Source organism: Ananas comosus, linkage group 15, assembly GCF_001540865.1.
Source record: "Ananas comosus cultivar F153 linkage group 15, ASM154086v1, whole genome shotgun sequence".
NCBI classification, from domain to species: domain Eukaryota; kingdom Viridiplantae; phylum Streptophyta; class Magnoliopsida; order Poales; family Bromeliaceae; genus Ananas; species Ananas comosus.
The window spans coordinates 2,791,439-2,809,838 of NC_033635.1; the positions used below are offsets into that span (position 1 = coordinate 2,791,439).

The window sequence follows — 18,400 nt, forward strand, 5'->3', positions numbered from 1 at the left end:
CTGGTTGAGGTAGATTGTGATCTCAAGTGGAAAAAGACTTGATAGCTAGTACCTGAGGTTTCAATTTCAATGTATGCCTAGTTGTTTTATATTTTCAACTAGATTAAGATCTTGTCATCTGTAAATTATTTTGAAATAAGACTCAGAAGTTAATCCTTTTCTTTTATTATGAGTAAGTTGAGTTAATGATTTTGCTAACTAGAGAGTGAGTCAATCAAGTTCTTGTCAATTTCTAATAAAATACAAAAAATTAGAAATTCATGACACTCTACTTTTTGAGATTTTCTTCTATTTTTCTCTTGGAATTAAAGAAGGAAAACATTTTTTTATTTTTTTGTTTTTTTGGAGGATAAAAGAAGGGATAGCATTTGCTGGTGATGGAGAAATGATTAAAGTTTAAGGTACTTCGCTTTGTAGATTCCAACTAGAAGAGTATGAAAGGAACAAAGTGAAGCTTTTGATTTGTAGTAACTTTAGTTCCTTTGGCCATTGAAACAGCTAGATCACTGTCAAATAATTCACACTTTGTGTTCCATCACAAAAGGCACATATGCTTGCTGAAAATAATTCATGCAATTTTAGATTTTTTTTTTAATTGAGAAATTTCTTTTAAAAAAGCTTTCTCAAATTGCATGAAGAATTATTTTCATCAAGAAATAGTGTCTTTGTAATGTAGTTCTTTTTTTCTTTTTTTTTTTTGGTTTTAAAGCCTAGGGCCTATCTTAAATTCAGACCAACAAATTAACTGTTATCGAACATCTTACTCCGAATAAAATCTTTTATCGAACACTTCATGTTTAGTTCATGGGGTATTAATATAGAATTACAAAACTACAAATGATTTAATCAATAAAACTTGTAAATACAATCTTCATCTCAGCCAAATTTTTCATAGTTAAAAAAAAAAAAAAAAGCTCAAGGGAGAACTCAGAAATTACCCTTCTCACACATTTCGGTTTAGTTTGATTTTCTTTTACTTTTTTCTCATGGTTTTGTTATATTTGCATACCAACTATAGAAGAACTTCACCTCCTGTTTTGAAGTACTTAAAATAACTGTTCTTTTCAAAGCACGAAGCATATGAAATAATCGTTATTTTTTAAAAACTTTAGTTGTCAAAAAATATTGTTATTATATTTTATGCTCAACAGTTATGGTCTCCAAGTTTCTGCTTGAAATATTTTAATAAGCAGTAGATGTGGCCCAGAATTAAATGAGAGGAAATTATATGAGACGACGTGGCAAGATTTGAACTTGGAATTTATTATTCTGATGTCATATTAAATGATGTAAATATAATAGATTTTGATGTCAATTGCAGATTTGTATGGAGATCATTGCATTACGTACAGTGAATATGTACAATAAAAAGAATATTATGCTAATTAATTTCTATATGTACCATTATGCTATGCATGTCGCAATTGATTAATTATAATATTTTTTCATAATCACACTAAAACATAAATATATATATATTTTTAAATATTTTCATTCTAACTTTAATTTGTGTAATAGCATTACTTAACTGTCAATGTTCATGTTCAACATCATGGCGCCGTTACCGACCGTCCCTAGAGCAAGTGGCAAAGAGCTTGGTGGTTGGTACTCAAGACCTAAGTTCGAATTCTAGTTAATTCACATTTTCATCTAAGTTTATTTCTAAATAAAATAAACGAAGCGGGTAGCGTGCTATCTATCTCTCAAAAAAAACATCATGACCCCGTTCTATTGACTTTTGATTCGTACTAAAAAAACATCATGGCTCCGTTCTATTGACTTTTGATTCGTACTAAAAAAACATCATGGCCCCGTTCTATTGACTTTTGATTCGTACTATGTAGCTACCGAAGATATTGAATGGGTCCATGTAATAGTTGAGATCTCCACTGGGGATTCTTTGCTTACACAATAAGCACTCTCACTGCTTTATCTTTTTCAATTTTCTTTTTTTTTTTCCATCTATATAACTAGTAATTTTACATCTATTAAGGGCTTGTTTGTTTGCACGAAAGTAGGCTGAAAGTGGGAAGGAAAAAGTAATTTTCGGTGAAAACTGTCTACTTTCGTTATTTGGTTCACTATAATTTTATTACGCCCGAAAGTCCAGTTCATTCAAAATAATGAAATTGACTTCGCCCTCCCACGGGGTAAAGTCAATTCCGGTGAAGTGAAAAAAAGGCAAGAGTGGGATTAATGTGTTAGGGTATCTCCTCTCTACCCTTTCATCCAAATATATTCAATTGTGGAAGTAATTAAATTTTTTATTTTGATTGTATGTCTAAAATATGATCAAATTTGGTTAGATAAGTTTTAATATATTTTTTGTTTAATATGTATATTTAAAAAATGATGAAAAATGAATTTGTTAAATGTTAATAAATTTTTAACTTTAGAATTTTATTTGCTGCATTATAATAATTTATATGCAAACAAACAATATAATTTTTTAAAATTTTATTTTATAATTATACATATATATAATTATATACATATATAATTATATTAATTTTTATTTATTATAATTTATTATTCACTATAAGTTACAAAATAGACAATAATATAACTTCGGAGGTAAGTATACCGAGGGTGAAAAGTTACACTTTTTACGTCATCTACTTCCTACCAAATAAACAACAGAACTCGCAAAACTGTACTTCCACAGTTAAAAACAAACAGCAGAAGTGAACTAATTTTCACCCCAACACCACTTCAACCCAAAGTCCACTTCCACCCTAAGTCTACTTATATTGAAACAAACATACCCTAATTGTACGTGATGCGTACTAACTCTTTAAAAAGATAGAACAGGTAAAATGACTATTTAATATGAAATATACTTACCAACCGTTCTTAGTGCAAGTGACAACAGTCTCAAGTTCTAATCTTAATTGATTCATATTTTCAGCTAAATTTATTTTTTAAAAAAACAAACAAAGTGAGTAGCATGCTATTTATTTTTAAAAATATTTAAAATATATAATTTAGCTGAAAATATGAATCAAATATCAGCATATGAATTGATCATATGCATATTTAGAATATTACAAATGTTTAAAGTTCAAAAAAAAAAAAAAACACGGGTTAACATATTTTGAAAATTAGCAAATGTTCTAACTTTAGGGGGAAAAACACAGGTTAATATGTTTTAAAAACCAAATTATGATCTCTGAAAAAATTTTCCATATCACATGAAAATTATACGCCTCTTGTTTTGTTCTGTTAAACTTAAGCCACAAGAGGCCCGAGCCGTGTCAGACGCGCGTCCATCGCGCATCCTGACATGAAAATAAAAATAAGGAAAAACTTCAAATACCACCCTTGTGGTTTCATACTTTTTCACTTTAGTATCTTATAGTTTAAAATATCTCAATTTAGTATTCTGTGGTTCAAATACCATCCCGTTAATATTTCAGTAAATTATATACAAAAAACTTCATATAACCCACCTAGATATATTAAATATTCGCTTTAGTCCCCTTTAGTTTTACGTTTATCACTGATTTAACATAAAAATTATTGGAGTCAATAATAAAAAAATAAAAATAAAACCACAGGACACTAACTTAATACACTTTAAATCATAGAATACTAAAGTGAGAAAGTACGAAACCACAGAGGAGGTGACATTTGAAGTTTACCCGGAAAATAAAAAGGGGTGTGGAGAGGACTTGTGTGAGTCTTCAAGAGGACTTGCGTGTGCCTTGTTGGATACGGATGCAAATTGATTTGAATTGGTAGAGCTTTCATTCTAATTAGTTTAGAATTGGACAATAAATGAAACTAATAAATGAATATGAGGAGTAAATGGAAGTATTTTTTTTTTCATCTGAAAGATATCCAGGGCGAGAGATATATATTAAAAGAATTGATTCGTCCTGAATCAGCTCCGAATAGAATTTAAATTATAGAATAATTTTTTATTTTTTAAATATTATTGAGTCTTAAATCAGCAAATGTGATTTAAAAGATATTTTCTTTGATGATATTTTTATTATTTTAAAATTTTATTCTAATTAAAATAATAAAAACATATTGTGTTTAATTTAAATTTAAATAAAAAATAAATAAAATTTGGTTGGTGGTGTGAATTTTGAGCAATGGTAGAAGGCAGTTTTTTTTTTTTTTGAGAGATAGGTAGCATGCTACTACCGGTTTCGTTTATTTCTTTTAGAAATAAACTTAGCTGGAAATGTGAATCAATTAGGATTCGAATTTGAGATCTCGGGTACCATCGACCAAGGCGTTTGTCACTTGCGCCAGGAACAGTCGGTGTAGAAGACGGATTTTTAAGCGGGGCAGGTTACGGGAGACATATATTTCGTTTCATCACAAAGGAGGGGCGGGAAGCGAGACAGGCTTAATATATGCTGGGTGGGTACGTAGGAGGCGAGGCAGGATTCTCTCCGCCGAATCCACCCCGTTTGCATCCCTACTCAGCACACAGGGAGGGAGTGGTGCTTTCAACAATGGAAAAATATTATTGCCTACACTTGATGCATTTTTATATAATTATACAAACTACAGTCTACAACTAATATTTGATACTTAATATTTAAAATTAAAATCTAATTTGGTATGATTTATAATATTTAATAGCCATATGTATGAACATTATAAGTTTTAAAAAATATATTGTCTAGACATTAAGTAGTTTTAAAAATCAACTATATTAAGAAAATTCGTTGTTTGATTTATAAAATTTATTATTCAAAATTTAAAATTTTGATATATAATTTTTTAATGTTATAAAATACATATAATAAATTAGATTCTACAAAAAGGATTTTATGTGCGGTAAATAAGATGTACTTACTTATACACTTGGTTACCGTTTGGTTTGGGTATAAGCAAGAACTAGCTATTACAGGAATAGGTACAAGTATGGAGATAAGAAAAATAGCGTTGGGATGAAAATTGAGTTGTTTCCGGGGATAAGAAAAATATTAGGTAGTTTTATATAGAAAATAAAGGTGTTGGTGGGGATAATCGAGAACTACTATTCTCGAATAAAATCTAGGTTGAAATTTAAAATTTTATGTTGGAATTTATAATTTAGAGCTTAATACATCTTTGAGATATGGGAGCTGAAAATTCTTTTGTTAGAGTGAATTATAATTTACTTTATTTTTTGGAGTATAGTTTAACTATACTTTAAAAATTACGTCATTTTTTTTTTCCAAACGCTTCACAGAATAATTTTTCTACCAGTCTAATATAGTTTAACTATGTTACGTTTTCAGGAGTATCCAAACGGGGTCTAAGAGAAAATGTCCAGATGGGGAGTTGATTGCTCAGGATTCAGAAGTTTCTACCACATTCTCTACAGGCAGCGTCCTAAGATTAGTCCAAAAACATAAGCTAGCTAACTATTAGTTAGAAATTAATTCATTTTTTGAAAATAGATCGACTCAATTAGTTAACATATATATAAAACATACAGAACTTTTCTGCATATACACATGCTGCTGTAGAAAATACTTAACTCATTATGAGTCGATAGAGTACTTGGAGAGGATTTTTTGGATCACAACCCAAAGCATCTGCTGGAATAATTAATGAAACAAATATATATATATATATATATATATAGAGAGAGAGAGAGAGAGAGAGAGAGAGAGAGAGAGAGAGAGAGAGAGAGATAGAGCCCGGCTATGGTGCTTGTAAAAGTGCCAAACACTTGGTGCTTTTAAATTTTTTACCGTTAGATCTCTACCTTTGATCCATTTTACCCGTTAGATTATACTATTCAACCAACCACCCACTCAACTCTAGGGAGGCCACATCATCCTAACCACACATCCTTTAATCCAAAGGCTGAAAACTTATAAGCACCAATGACTTGTTACTTTTAAAAGCATAGGAGCTCAATTATATATATATATATAGAGAGAGAGAGAGAGAGAGAGAGAGAGAGAGAGAGAGAGAGAGAGAGAGTTGAGCTAGAATACTATCGATAGCAAATCGGCTCTTTTACTGCCCATTGTTTTCGATGATGGAGCCTCCAAATTGATGATCGGCACCGTTGAACATGATTTATACCATTTGAAATATTTAGAAATTAAATTTCATACATTTCGATATTGTTCTCTTATCCATCGAGTGGACACAAAAATGAACGGCTGAAAATGAATATTCTCAAAAAAATGATGATAGGAGTCTTGTAATCAAGATCAAAAGTATAGATCTTATTTTAAATAGTTTAAAGAATTTTCTAACAAAAATTCAATTGATTTGGATATCTTTATACCATTAAACGAGAAAACGCCTCATATCNAGTCTAGATCTTATTTTAAATAGTTTTAAAAAAAATTTACAAAAATTTAGTTGATTTGAACTTTTCTACATCATTAAACGAGCAAATGCACCATATCGGTCATTAAAATTATAGGTTTTATGACCCTTTGATCATTCAGTTAGTGATGCCAAAAAATAATGAAAATTGATTTCTAGATAATTTAAATGATCTAGATCATGTTCAACAGTGCCAATCATCGATTTGAAAGCTCTATCATCAAAAATAAATCGATAGTAAATCGAGCAGTTTAATACCGATAGTAGTCCAGTCAAACTCTCTCTCTCTCTCTCTATATATATATATATAAAGCAAACGATGCACCATATATATGTAGATATATACACTAAGAAAGTGTACAACAACACGACTCCAAATTACTTTACTAAATTATTATACAAACATCATCGATCGATCTCATTCCACGCATGCATGTCAAGCTAGCACGTCGGCCTATTTCAGAACTGTATTGTCTAAAAGCACTCATTTTTATATTTTAAATATTTTGAATTTTTTTAAAATAATAACGAAATAAAAACGGATGCTTTTATTAGCGACTCAATCTGGAACTAGGCCTAGCGACTCAATCTGGAACTAGGCCTTAGAAAACGTGCTCCCTTCCTGCTCTGAGATTTATGAAGTATCCACGAGGGTCGCTCTCGAACACGTCCCTGGGAATGAGCGCGCCGCGTCGCCCCGGGGCGCGCATCATCCTGCGACAACAGCAGCAGAGGCTGCGGAGGCAGCGGTAGGGGATGCAGAGGCAGCTGCAGAGGCAGTGGCGGCAGCAGTAGAGGCAGAGGAGGGCGAGGGCGGCGGGGAGGCCGTAGACGAGGCCGATATGGGTCCAGCGGGCGAACGTATCGGCCCGGGTGTCGGGGGGGAACACCTCGTCGGCTTTGCTCACCAGGTAGGTCCAGATGTGCTGGAAGAAGTGGAGCAGCTCCGCCAGCTTCTCCTTCACCAAGTCGAGAGCGTCGCCTTTCATGTCGTCCAGCCTGTTCGATCGGCCGGCCGACGTGCTCTCCAGCACCAGGAACTTCCTCATCCCCTCGATCTTTGTATATATAAATTAAATGATCTCTCTCTCAGAGTGCATGTATGTGTGCAATGGCTCAAGAGGAGGAGGTGATACATATTTATATATGGAAGGACTTTACGATATGTTGCACAACAGGTCCATTTTTATCCGATGGAAAGAGAAAAAGAGCAGAAAAAGAAAAAGATAAAAAGGAAAAAAAAAAACAAAGTAATTTTATTTTCCTTTAATATATATATATATATATATATATATATATATATATGAGTCTGGCTACTATACTCTTATGAGTATAATTCTCTTCGTATTTATAAGTTTTTGGCCGTTAGATTTACTTTTTTTTATTATTTTCACCCGTTAGATTATACTATTCAACCAACCACCCACTCAACCCTAGGGGACCACTATTAACGTAACCGGGGATCACTATCATCCTAACCACACATCTCTTCATCCAATAGTTGAAAATTTGAGTACAAAAGGAGGTATACTCATAAGAGTATAGTAGCCCTATCCATATATATAGAGTCCGGCTACTATACTCTTGTGAGTATAATCCCATTTGTACTTATAAATTTTTGGCCGTTAGATTTATTTCTTTTATCATTTTCATCCGTTAGAGTGTTGGTTTTTCAGTCGAATATTGCTCAAATTAACACAAATTGAGAATTTTCTAAAACTTTTCTTGTGAAAATTAGTACAATTTTTATTTTCTGATCTTGTGCTTGCACGTTCTTAGGCATATTGCAATGGACATAATTCTAAGTACTATTTTTACTGTCATAGAAATACACCAGATATAGCCAATATTTTTTTAAAAAAATTAGTGAAGAAAGATAAGGAGTAATATGAAACACTTTTAAAAACTAAGGATCTAAAATGCCAAACTTATAAAGTTTAAAACTAATAGAATGCAATTTATTGTCACTACAACAAAAACGGTCTATAGCGACATTTTTAAATATAGGTATATGTCAAAAAAGTGCTGCTAGCTAAAATTACCGACACTTTTAAAAAGTGTTGCTATATGTGGGGTCGCTAGATATATAGTGACAGTTAAAGAGTGTCGCTATAACTTAAAAGAGTGCTGCTAATTTACCAACACTTATTTAAGCATTTAGCAATCGTCGAAACTCTCTCTCGTTGGCTGCGGTGGCGGAGGAGGACGACAGGAAAGGCTCTTCGTCTAGAATTTCAGTGGATTGAGTAAAGAGAGAAGAAAAGATGGTAATTGATTTTTTCTTTTTTTTCTTTTCTGTTTGTAATCGGGCCAAATGGACTGGGTGTGGTGGGTTGAGTAGAGTAATCTTTTATTTTTGGTTGGATTGGGCTTTATATTTAGGCATTAGTAGATGTTTTTTTAAGTTTTAGCATAAATTGGACACTTACCTAAAAATATCCCAAACATGTGTCCCTATAATCTAATTTTGTTGTAGTGTGTGGACTATATTATAATATAGAAAAATTACTGCATGCGTGCGCTGTGCTGCACATTACTCTTGAAGACTCAGGCAAAATAATTTGGGTCTCCCGAAATATTACTTTTATAGATTATTGATGTATTAATAATTAAACTTATCATATCTTTTTGGCTTGCATTTATATATGGATCAATTGAAACTCTTCTTTCCAACTGTTTAAACGAAAAAAAAAACAATTACACAATAATGTTGGGAATTACGATTATCAATCATATCTAGCGCAATTGGCTAAAAGTTTGATGTTGGATATCTAAAATCCTAAAATTCAAAATCTAATTACTCTATTTTTAAAATTAAATTTATTTCTAAAAAATAAAAAAAAGGTAGCATATTATCTTTCGCTACAAAAAAAAACACTCACACACAGACACACACATTAGGATTTGCTATTAATTGCTTCCTCCTAAAGGCTTTCCCATGGTGTTTTTGGTTTTTTTTAATTTTTTTCCCCCCTAAAAGTATGTTCAAATGAACTGGCTAACTCACTCATCACCTGTGTAATGGCTCCCAAGTCCATTGCTTATGAAAATTAATAAAATCTCAACCTAAATCCCTCCTACTAGGAAAAATAAATTATAGGATAGTACCTGGAGATTAGATGGAAAATAAAATATTACTTACCCACCAGTTTAAAATTCGAATGCTAGATAGAGATAATGATTCCCTGCATAATAGTGTGCCAACCTTTATTGTTTTTTTTTTTTTTTTTTTTTTTTTTTTTTTTTTGGTGTGTCGCACTCTACTATTCCACTAATTATCCTACTAGCTTTTTATTCCACTAACAAATAAAAAAAAAGAAAAAATCTTCCACTAACGAATAAAAAAAGAATAAAAGTAGTCCTGTATTTAATTATAACTCGTCGCCACTCTCTCACTCCCTTAAACAAAAAAAAAAAAGAAAAAGAAAAAGAAAAAAGAAGAAGTACTATGTTGCAATTAAAAAAAAAATCCGTTCTGCAGGATGTTAGTAGATGGATGAATCTTTTTTGGGAAAACTTCTGAAACCCCCCTTGTGGTTTCATTTTTTTTCACTTTAGTATCATGTAGTTTAAAATGTATCAAGTTAGTACCTTATGGTTTATCACTTTATCACTTTAGTACCCTGTGGTTTAAAGTGTATTAAGTTAGTACCATGTGGTTTTACACTTTATCACTTTAGTACCCTATGGTTTCGCACTTTATCACTTTAGTACCTTATGGTTTAAAAACCAAAGGGTACTAACTTGATACAAAATTAAAACCACAGGGTAGTAAAGTGATAAAGTGCAAAACCATAGAGTACTAACTTGATACACTTTAAACCATAGAGTACTAAAGTGATAAAGTGAGAAACCACATGGTACTAACTTGATACACTTTAAATTATAGTAGGGTACTAAAGTGATAAACTATGAAACCACAGGGGTTTTTTTTAAAGTTTTTCCATCTTTTTTCCTCTTACCCCTACTTTCTTTTGCTTTTGCTTCCTTTGCCTTTTTCTTTTTCTTTTCTTTCCATGTTCTTTCTCTCTTTAGATTGCTTTAGCTTGTTCCTTTTTTTCGCAAAAAAGTAAAATTCAGATCTCTAATAACTTAAATATTTATAAAGTAATAATGAGAATAAAAGATTCTGAATTCAAATCCCCTTACTTCGGATTTTATAAAATTTTTGTGCATTTAATTTAGATTCATCTCTTGAATTTATTAAAATGTTAAAGAAAAATATTAAATATACATATTAAAAATTATACTAAAAAATAAGAGATTAATTTAGTGGTTTAAGCTTAGGGAAGTAATAGTTGATCCACTAGGCTTCTAGACATATTTAATTTTTTCTCATTCAATAATAAGTCCACGTCTCGAAACAACGATCATCACATATAATTTAATAGCAATCTCACGAGAACAAAAGAGGACACCAACTATTTCTGGCGCAAGTGATCACAAAGTGTTTATTAGTTGATGCTAAGATCCTAAGTTTAAGGTTCGTATATTAAAAAATGAATGAAATGGAATATGGATGCTAGAAAAATGATCAAAATTAAGAGAACTAAAAATTCTGCATCTAATTAATCATCTAAGAGAAAGTCCTGCCTGAAACCTTAATTACACTACAACAAAACTGAGCTATAGCGACACTTTTAAGTGTCCCTAAAACTATAAAAAAGTGCTGCTAGCAAAAATACCGACACTAAAAAAAATGTCGCTATATGTGCAGTCCCTAGGGTATATAGCGACACTTAAAAAAGTGTCGGTATATCCCAAAATAAGTGCTGCAATTTAGTGGCACTTTTTTTTAGTTTTTAGTGACACACATAAGTGTCCCTAATTTTTTTTAAAAAAGTAATATTTTTTTTATATAATAACACTTTATAAGTGTCCCATTGTCATTCAAAGTATAATATTTATTTAAACATCTAGTCTAGTATTAAACTTTAGTTAAGCTAATCTCATTTATATTAAATTGCTGAGACTAAAAAAAAGCAATCAACAAAGTTTTTTAAATTCTTATTAAAATGATAAAACTAAAATCAAATATACATACGTCACAACAATAATATCCACTCATATGTTGTAGTAATTATAATAAATCAAACTCTGAAAAAAATACAAAAAATTAAAAATTGGATGATAACAAAATCAAAAGAGCATAAACGAATTCTAATCGGCTCCACGAATATATACTTGAACCTGCACATTGAATAACATTTGAATTAATTCAAATTTGTGCAACATCCTTGATTTGCCAAAGCATTAAAAAAGAAGAGTGTATTGCCTATGTTTATAACAACAAAATGCAGGAGTTCCGCAAGAAATTAAAACAAATCATTTTCCGTCGACATTAGTACCGAGACATTAATTATTTTAATCTATAATTTTTCTCTTTTTAAAATTCTAGCATTGTAAATACAAGTTACTTACAAGAGAACAAGATACCATGTACACGGTTAAGTTGAGATTTAGAAAGATCACTCGAGCATTAAAGATCTATTGAGGTAGAAACAGTAGTCTTAAGAGAAAATAATTACAAAATTCGACCTCGCAATAATATTATTTGCCTGCTGCAACATGTGCTCGGCTCATAAGAACTATGTAAACTTTATAGGAGTAATAAGGGTGCAATAAATACCATAGTCAAATATAAAACTATTCAGAATATGCATGGTATTTTAAAGCATTATTTGTTGTTGTTTGTGATTCCGATTCAAAATAAACAACAAAGAGCGAGTCGAGGAGACCTTACAAAGGGAGTGATTGAGGCCCCCCTTGCATTTTTGCTCTTTTTGTCCTCAATCTCTCCATAAATTGTGGGTTGGCCCTCAGTCGATCTTTGACGTAGGCGTTTCGAGCCGCCTCCACTAGTTTATCTGCTTTCATCGCGTCTTCAATCAAGGCGTATAGAGTCCTCAGACAATCTTTTTTGTTCTCTTCCCTGTGCTCAAACCTGGAATTGCAAGAAAAGGGATGGCTCCTTTATAAGCTTCCAAAGTTATAGTTCACATGCATTTTGCATGATCTATGAGTGTGAGTGAGTGATTGTTCAGTAAACTTAGATGCTAAAATTTGAAAAGAGAGCTTCATAGGAGTATAAAAAGTCTAAGGCAACTATTGCGATTTTTCGACATCAAATGGAAGAGAAAACAAAAGATCAAGTAAAAGACTGAGAGACAGAAGTTGTAGATCCCGCACATGTAAAAAAGCACAAATAAAAGTATAGTCCGGTGTTTCCTAGGCAACTTTTTCACATGAGATGTAAGTAGCCTGTTTACATTGCAAGTACCTAACAAAAAAGAAATTGTTTTATCTTACTCTTTTCACATTATTGATATCACAATGCCTGTCTAATGGAAGTTCCTTGATCCTATTAGGGAAGTTCCCCTCAAAACTTGCAACAATTTTCCATCCTGCACCCTGCATATACAAGGTAAATCTTTTATAGATGCATTACATATATAACGGCTAGTAAGTTTTCTTTTTAAGAAAAGAAAAACATAACTTTCTACTAACCTCACCAGTTGCAATATGCTGAAGAAACTTATCTTCAAATTCTCGGCAAAGCTCCAGAGCAATAGTTCTGGTTCCTTCCGCACTATGCACCATTTGCTCCCCCAGCCTTACCAATTCATCTTGTACTATCTGCGACTTATCCTGCAGGAGCCTGAAAATAGTGCTCACAGAAGAAGTTCATTAGTTCAAAACTGATCAAACATTTTTTACCGAGCCTACTGATCAACACTAAATTATTTGGAAATTGGAATACACAATTAAAAAAGCTAGAAAAAGCCCTCCATCTCTGGCTAATCACTCAGCCATCTATACGATTAAAAAAATCAAGCAAAGTCAATAAATTTTTTAGTACTCAATATGTTTGAAATAAAAGGGTATAAATGCTTCATGACTGGCCTCTGCTATTTCTATTGGGAAGCAATTAATTCTAGCCATCTATTAGAAGCATAAAATTTTCAACTTTCAAGGAAGCTGATAAGCTATTGCTTAACAGGACATCACATTGCAAGAATTATAACATTACATAGTTTAAGTATGATAATCCCAACTGTTATCAACGAAGCAAACATGGAAATTTATTGATAACCTCATATTCTCATGAATATACAAAGATGTGAAATTAAAATTATGCAAAAGCAGAATAACTCTTCAAATTCTAACCTCCCAATATGTGGAGCCTCCTATTTACTTGTGCATCTTACTTTGGTGCAAGTGCAGCACAGGAACAAAAGGACAAAGCTTTCGATAAATTAGTAAAAGAAGAGTGGTTGTTCATTATTAGAGATAGCATCAGGTATAGTTGATAGTTCAGCCAAAACCAAATTAGATATCAACATAAAAGATAATTTGGAAGCCAAAACCAAATAACATATTGCTCAATTGACAAGTTACATCTCACACATAATAACAAAAAAAAAGAAATCACAAATAAATCAAAGATGATATCCACTTAGTTGAAATACTGCAGAGGTCTAAAGCAAATCAAAACAGGAACTTATCCTTGAATCCTAACACTGTTCAATTGAGATGCAACAATAAGACTTATGTTTCGCTTTAAACTTCTAACAGTCTGCTTTAAGCTGCACATTAATCCTTGTACATCAATCCCAACTTTGAGGCTTAAGGTCATGCATCTTACAACTTATCTTCAAGATCTAAATGTGTAGAATTTAGATGTTGTTCTAAACAAAAGAGTTCAACAGTTCATTATATAAAGGACCTAATGTAAGAATCAAAATCTCTGAGTTTGAATGTTGCAACACTATAAGTTTATTGTTAGTTATATTCAGCTAATAGAAGAAAACAGAATTTCACATCTTTTAATCCCTTCAAACCTACAGATTTTCAACATTTAAAGATCCAAGATGGTGCATGCAATTTTATTCCAAAACTCTTTCGTGTGACAGTTAGATAAGCATAATCTGATCATTAATAGCAAGGCAATTTAATAGAAAAGGTTATCGTTACTAGCCACATACATCACAAAGCAAAATATATGCCTCTGTTCAACAACATTCAGCTTATGACAATGGTCCCAATAAACCAATCAGCAATTTTGGAAGCTTTTTACCTTCTCTAAAAGCATATGAATGACTAAAAGCTTAGTCAAAGATCATCTATAAGCCTTAATTTGTTATCGAAGCAAAAGATTCATGCACAAAGATATTCTTACAAGAAATTACACCCTAAATCCTCATGAACAAGAAACCCTACCATCGATCGAGCTCACGTTCTTCTCCGTCTCCTCCTTTCACGCCTTTGACGCCGCCACGAGCACAGCTAGAAAGTGGTCGCCGGACTCCTTCCCCACCACCGCCGCCGCCTCGACGCTTGCCGCTCACTCCCCCGGCGACCGTGGCGTCTCGGGTGCTACGTCGGAGGAGGAGGAGAGCGAGGGCCTCTCTAGGGTTTCGGGGGGTCGGGTGAGGGGAGAAGAGGGATACAACCCCTTTTTGTTTTCTCTTTTTTTCTTTTTTTTTTTTTTTGTAATTGTGGTTTTTATTTGGGCCTTGTTAGTTTTTTTTTCTAATTTTAAAAGTTTTTTAACATATTGTGGGACACTTATACTAAAGTGTCCCAAAAAAGTGTCTCTACAACCTAGTTTTGTTGTAGTGTAACAGACATTTTCAAAACTTTGAAATTGCATAACAGAATTAATAATGATTATTTCAGAGAGGACTCACACGAGGACATTCAAGGGAACATAACAAAATTACTTCTCTCTAATATTAGCAACGTCATTTCAAACCATGCATTCCTCGAACATTCCAAACCAACTAAAGCACACGTATATAGTTCCATCTCTAAACTATTTATGAAATCCAATAATCATACTGAAATTAATACTTCTAAAAACATTACACATTACTATTCATACGCATGCTTTCACCCCTCCGTAACCTTTAATGAGCGTAAAGATTAGAGATACATTTGCTGAGGGAACAGCTAGAGCTAGGGAGCGTCCACACATGTACATTTGCATGGAGCGCATTCTCTTCTATTTATTCTTTCTTGGATCTTAGATTCTTGAAGTAGCCACTGGGGTTGCTCTCGAACCCGGCCCTGGAGATGCGCTTGCCGCGTCTTCCGGGGGCCTTCATCGTTCCGCCGCCGCATCTTCTGGGGGCCTTCATCGTTCCGCCGCCGCAGCAGCAGCAGCTGTAGAGAACGCGGAGGACGACGAAGACGGCGAGGCCGATGTAGGCCAAATGGGCCCAGTCAGCCTCGGCCCGGGCCTCCGGTGTGAGCGCCTCCCCAGCCTTCTTGAGCAAATAGAGGTAGATGCTGTAGAGGAACTGCAGCAGCTTCCCCTTTGCCAACTCCAGTAACGTTCCCATCCACCCCATCTCTCTCTCTCTCTCTCTCAAATGGATTAATAGTGTTGAAGCACAAGGCTATGAAGTTATATGTATGGAAGGGAGCAGATAAAAATTATTAGTTTGGAGACGATGCGGATGACACGGCATGATGAGTGCGTGCCCATCGCACGTACAGGAACGAAAAGAAAAGAAAAAAAAAATTCGTGCGCCTTAATTTTATGAAAGAGAGAGAGAGAAACTGATGAAGAGAAAGGGAGGGTTGAGATGCACAGGTTCACCACGTGGCACCCATTCGCATCATTCTCAAATTAGTAGTTTGGGGACTATGCCCATACATCATGCTAGCTTCGCTTTTTTTCATTAAAAGAGTGGATTTAAATTTCCCCAATATCCCCAAACAATATTTTGGAGGGTAGGGTTGTTGACCTGAATTAATTGGAGTGGAATTTTACCCCAATTTAATTTTTTAATAGAATTTATAATTTAAATTAAAAGTTTAAAATTTAATTTTTAAATTTAAATTTAAATTTTAAATTTTTTAAATTTAAAAATTTGTAAGTTTAAAATTGGTATATTTAATTTTAAATTATTAATTTTAAATTTTAGATTATTATTTTTAATTTTTTAAATTTAAAATTTGATATTTGATATTTTTAAATTTAAATTTAATCTTAAAATCAAAATTTAAAACTTCAAATTTTTGAATTTGAGATTTAAAATTTTTATTTTTATTTTAATTTTTTTAATTTTTAAAATTATATATTTAAATTTAAAATTTTAATTATGAAATTTAAAAATTTAAATTCAAATATAATGAGCAATATTATAATTTTCTATTTATAATTACCTACTATTCTTCTTATTTCATATTATCTATCCAAATGCCATTTTTTTTATTCTCGAAAATAATTCAATTTTTATTTCAAACTTAATACTGAACTTATATTTATTTTTAGAATAATAGTTCTTACTTAGCCCCAAAACAAACAAAGACTTCATTAAACTTTCGAAAGACGTCGACGAGGGGGAGAGGCCAAATCCACCATGTCTGAATTGGTGGTTTAAATTTATTGAATCTGTGGGTGTCAAAAAGTGGAAATTAAAGTTGTTAATTATTAAACGGAGTACCATCTAAGTGCTAAGATGGCTGTCTTAGTAAACGGAGGCCAAATCCACCATGTCTCAATTGGTGGTTTTTATTGAATGCTAATTAAGATGGCTGCCTTAGTAAACAGAGTACCATCTAAGTGGATCAAATCTAAACGAGGAGTGCGACAAGGCGACCCCTTATCTCCTTATCTCTTTCTTTTTGTGGCTGAAGGTCTTGCAAGGATGGCTGTAAAGGTTGAGGAGTCCAACCTTCTCAAAGTCCTCGGACCCACGAAAGACAGCTCCATAATATTAATCCAGTACGCAGATGATATCTTATTTTTTTGTGAGGCAAGGAAAAAGTATATATATAACTTCAAATTTTTGTGAAGTTTTTTTTGAATGGGCCTCTGAATAAAAAAAAAAATCAAAATTATTCTATATGAAAATGAAGGACGAAAAGGACACTAGACTTGCTGTATCCTACAATGCAAAGTTGGAAATTTGCCTACAAGGTATTTGGGTTTACCTTTGACATTCAGGAAGCTTAAAAAAGAAGATTGGGTTGGGGCCATTGCTAGCTTCCAAAGGAGGATTGAAAGCTCCTTTCAAGAGGTGGTCGTTTAACACTGGTCAATTAAGTTCTTTCAAATCTGCCGATGCATTTTCTTTCTAGTTTCAAGCACCGAAATGAATTTTAAAGCGAATGGAGGCGCTGCGAAGGGACTTCTTTTGAAAAGAACGGGCGAGTTTTATCGGTGGTGGATGTCTGTTTGCTTGGAAAAACGTGTATATGAGTAAGAAGGAAGGTAGCTTAGGTGTTAAGGACTTGGCCACCATGAACGATGCTTTACTTGCTAAATGGTGGTGGCGCTTTCGCATTGAACGGGAAGTATAATGGACTAAACTTATTAGGCGCCTATACTACAACTGACGACGACCTCTACTAGAGGGAAGGCCCTTTCGGCCGGTCTCACATTATAAAGGGTTCAGATCATCCTAACTGCACATCTTTTAATACAAGGACAGAAAACTTAATAGCACTAAGTCATTGGTGCTATTAATAGTATTCCAGCCTAGTTTGTTTTTTTTATATGTTGTAAATTATAGGGTTAATTGTATACACGTCCCTGCAAACATAGTGAATTGTAGATATATTCCTGCAAAGCTCAATTTTCATAAGATATCCCTACAAAAGTCCTAATGTATTCAGATATGTCCGTGCCGTCAGGATCCGTTAGAGAAATTTCATTAACCACAGTTAAAATACTTAACCATGGTTAATTAATAATGTGAATTTACAATTTTGCGCTTCTTCTTCTTCCTCTTCCTCTCCTGCTTCTTGTTCTTCCTCTTCTTCCCCATATCCTCCTTTTCCTCCTTTTCTCTTTCTTCTTCTTCTTCTTCTTCGTCATCGTCGTCATCGATGATCCGATCGTCGTCGCCGTCGTGGTGCCCTTGTGGGCCGTCGTCACGGGCGCCTCCGACGGCATCGGCCGCGCCTTCGCCTTTCGCCTTTTTCTCGTCCTTGTTGGTTGCAACCCCGACAAGCTCCGCAATGTCGCCGTCGCTGCCGCCACCGCTGTGTGCTCCCGCAGCCTGAAGAGGAAGAGGAAGAGGAAGAGGAAGAGGAAGAGGGTAAAGGCAAAATTATCATTTCACAACTCTACTGTTAAAAAATTAACAGCTCT

The 18,400-nt window shown here is 33.3% G+C and overlaps 3 protein-coding genes across 3 annotated transcripts; all 3 read right to left on the minus strand.

Moving 5' to 3' along the window:
- On the minus strand, positions 6,603–7,450 carry LOC109721110. Its single transcript, XM_020248527.1, has one exon. It carries the CDS (start codon positions 7,341–7,343, stop codon positions 6,897–6,899), a length of 447 nt encoding a protein of 148 aa, XP_020104116.1. The 5' UTR covers positions 7,344–7,450; the 3' UTR covers positions 6,603–6,896.
- On the minus strand, positions 11,336–15,271 carry LOC109721509. Its single transcript, XM_020249159.1, has 6 exons — positions 15,202–15,271; positions 14,515–14,770; positions 12,802–12,952; positions 12,604–12,705; positions 12,038–12,238; positions 11,336–11,484 (listed from the first exon to the last, which is right to left on the minus strand). The coding sequence occupies exons 1-5, from the start codon at positions 15,269–15,271 to the stop codon at positions 12,233–12,235; spliced, it is 585 nt and encodes a 194-aa protein (XP_020104748.1). The 3' UTR covers positions 11,336–11,484; positions 12,038–12,232.
- On the minus strand, positions 14,942–15,830 carry LOC109721761. The gene has a single exon (XM_020249534.1). The coding sequence runs from the start codon at positions 15,645–15,647 to the stop codon at positions 15,303–15,305; it is 345 nt and encodes a 114-aa protein (XP_020105123.1). The 5' UTR covers positions 15,648–15,830; the 3' UTR covers positions 14,942–15,302.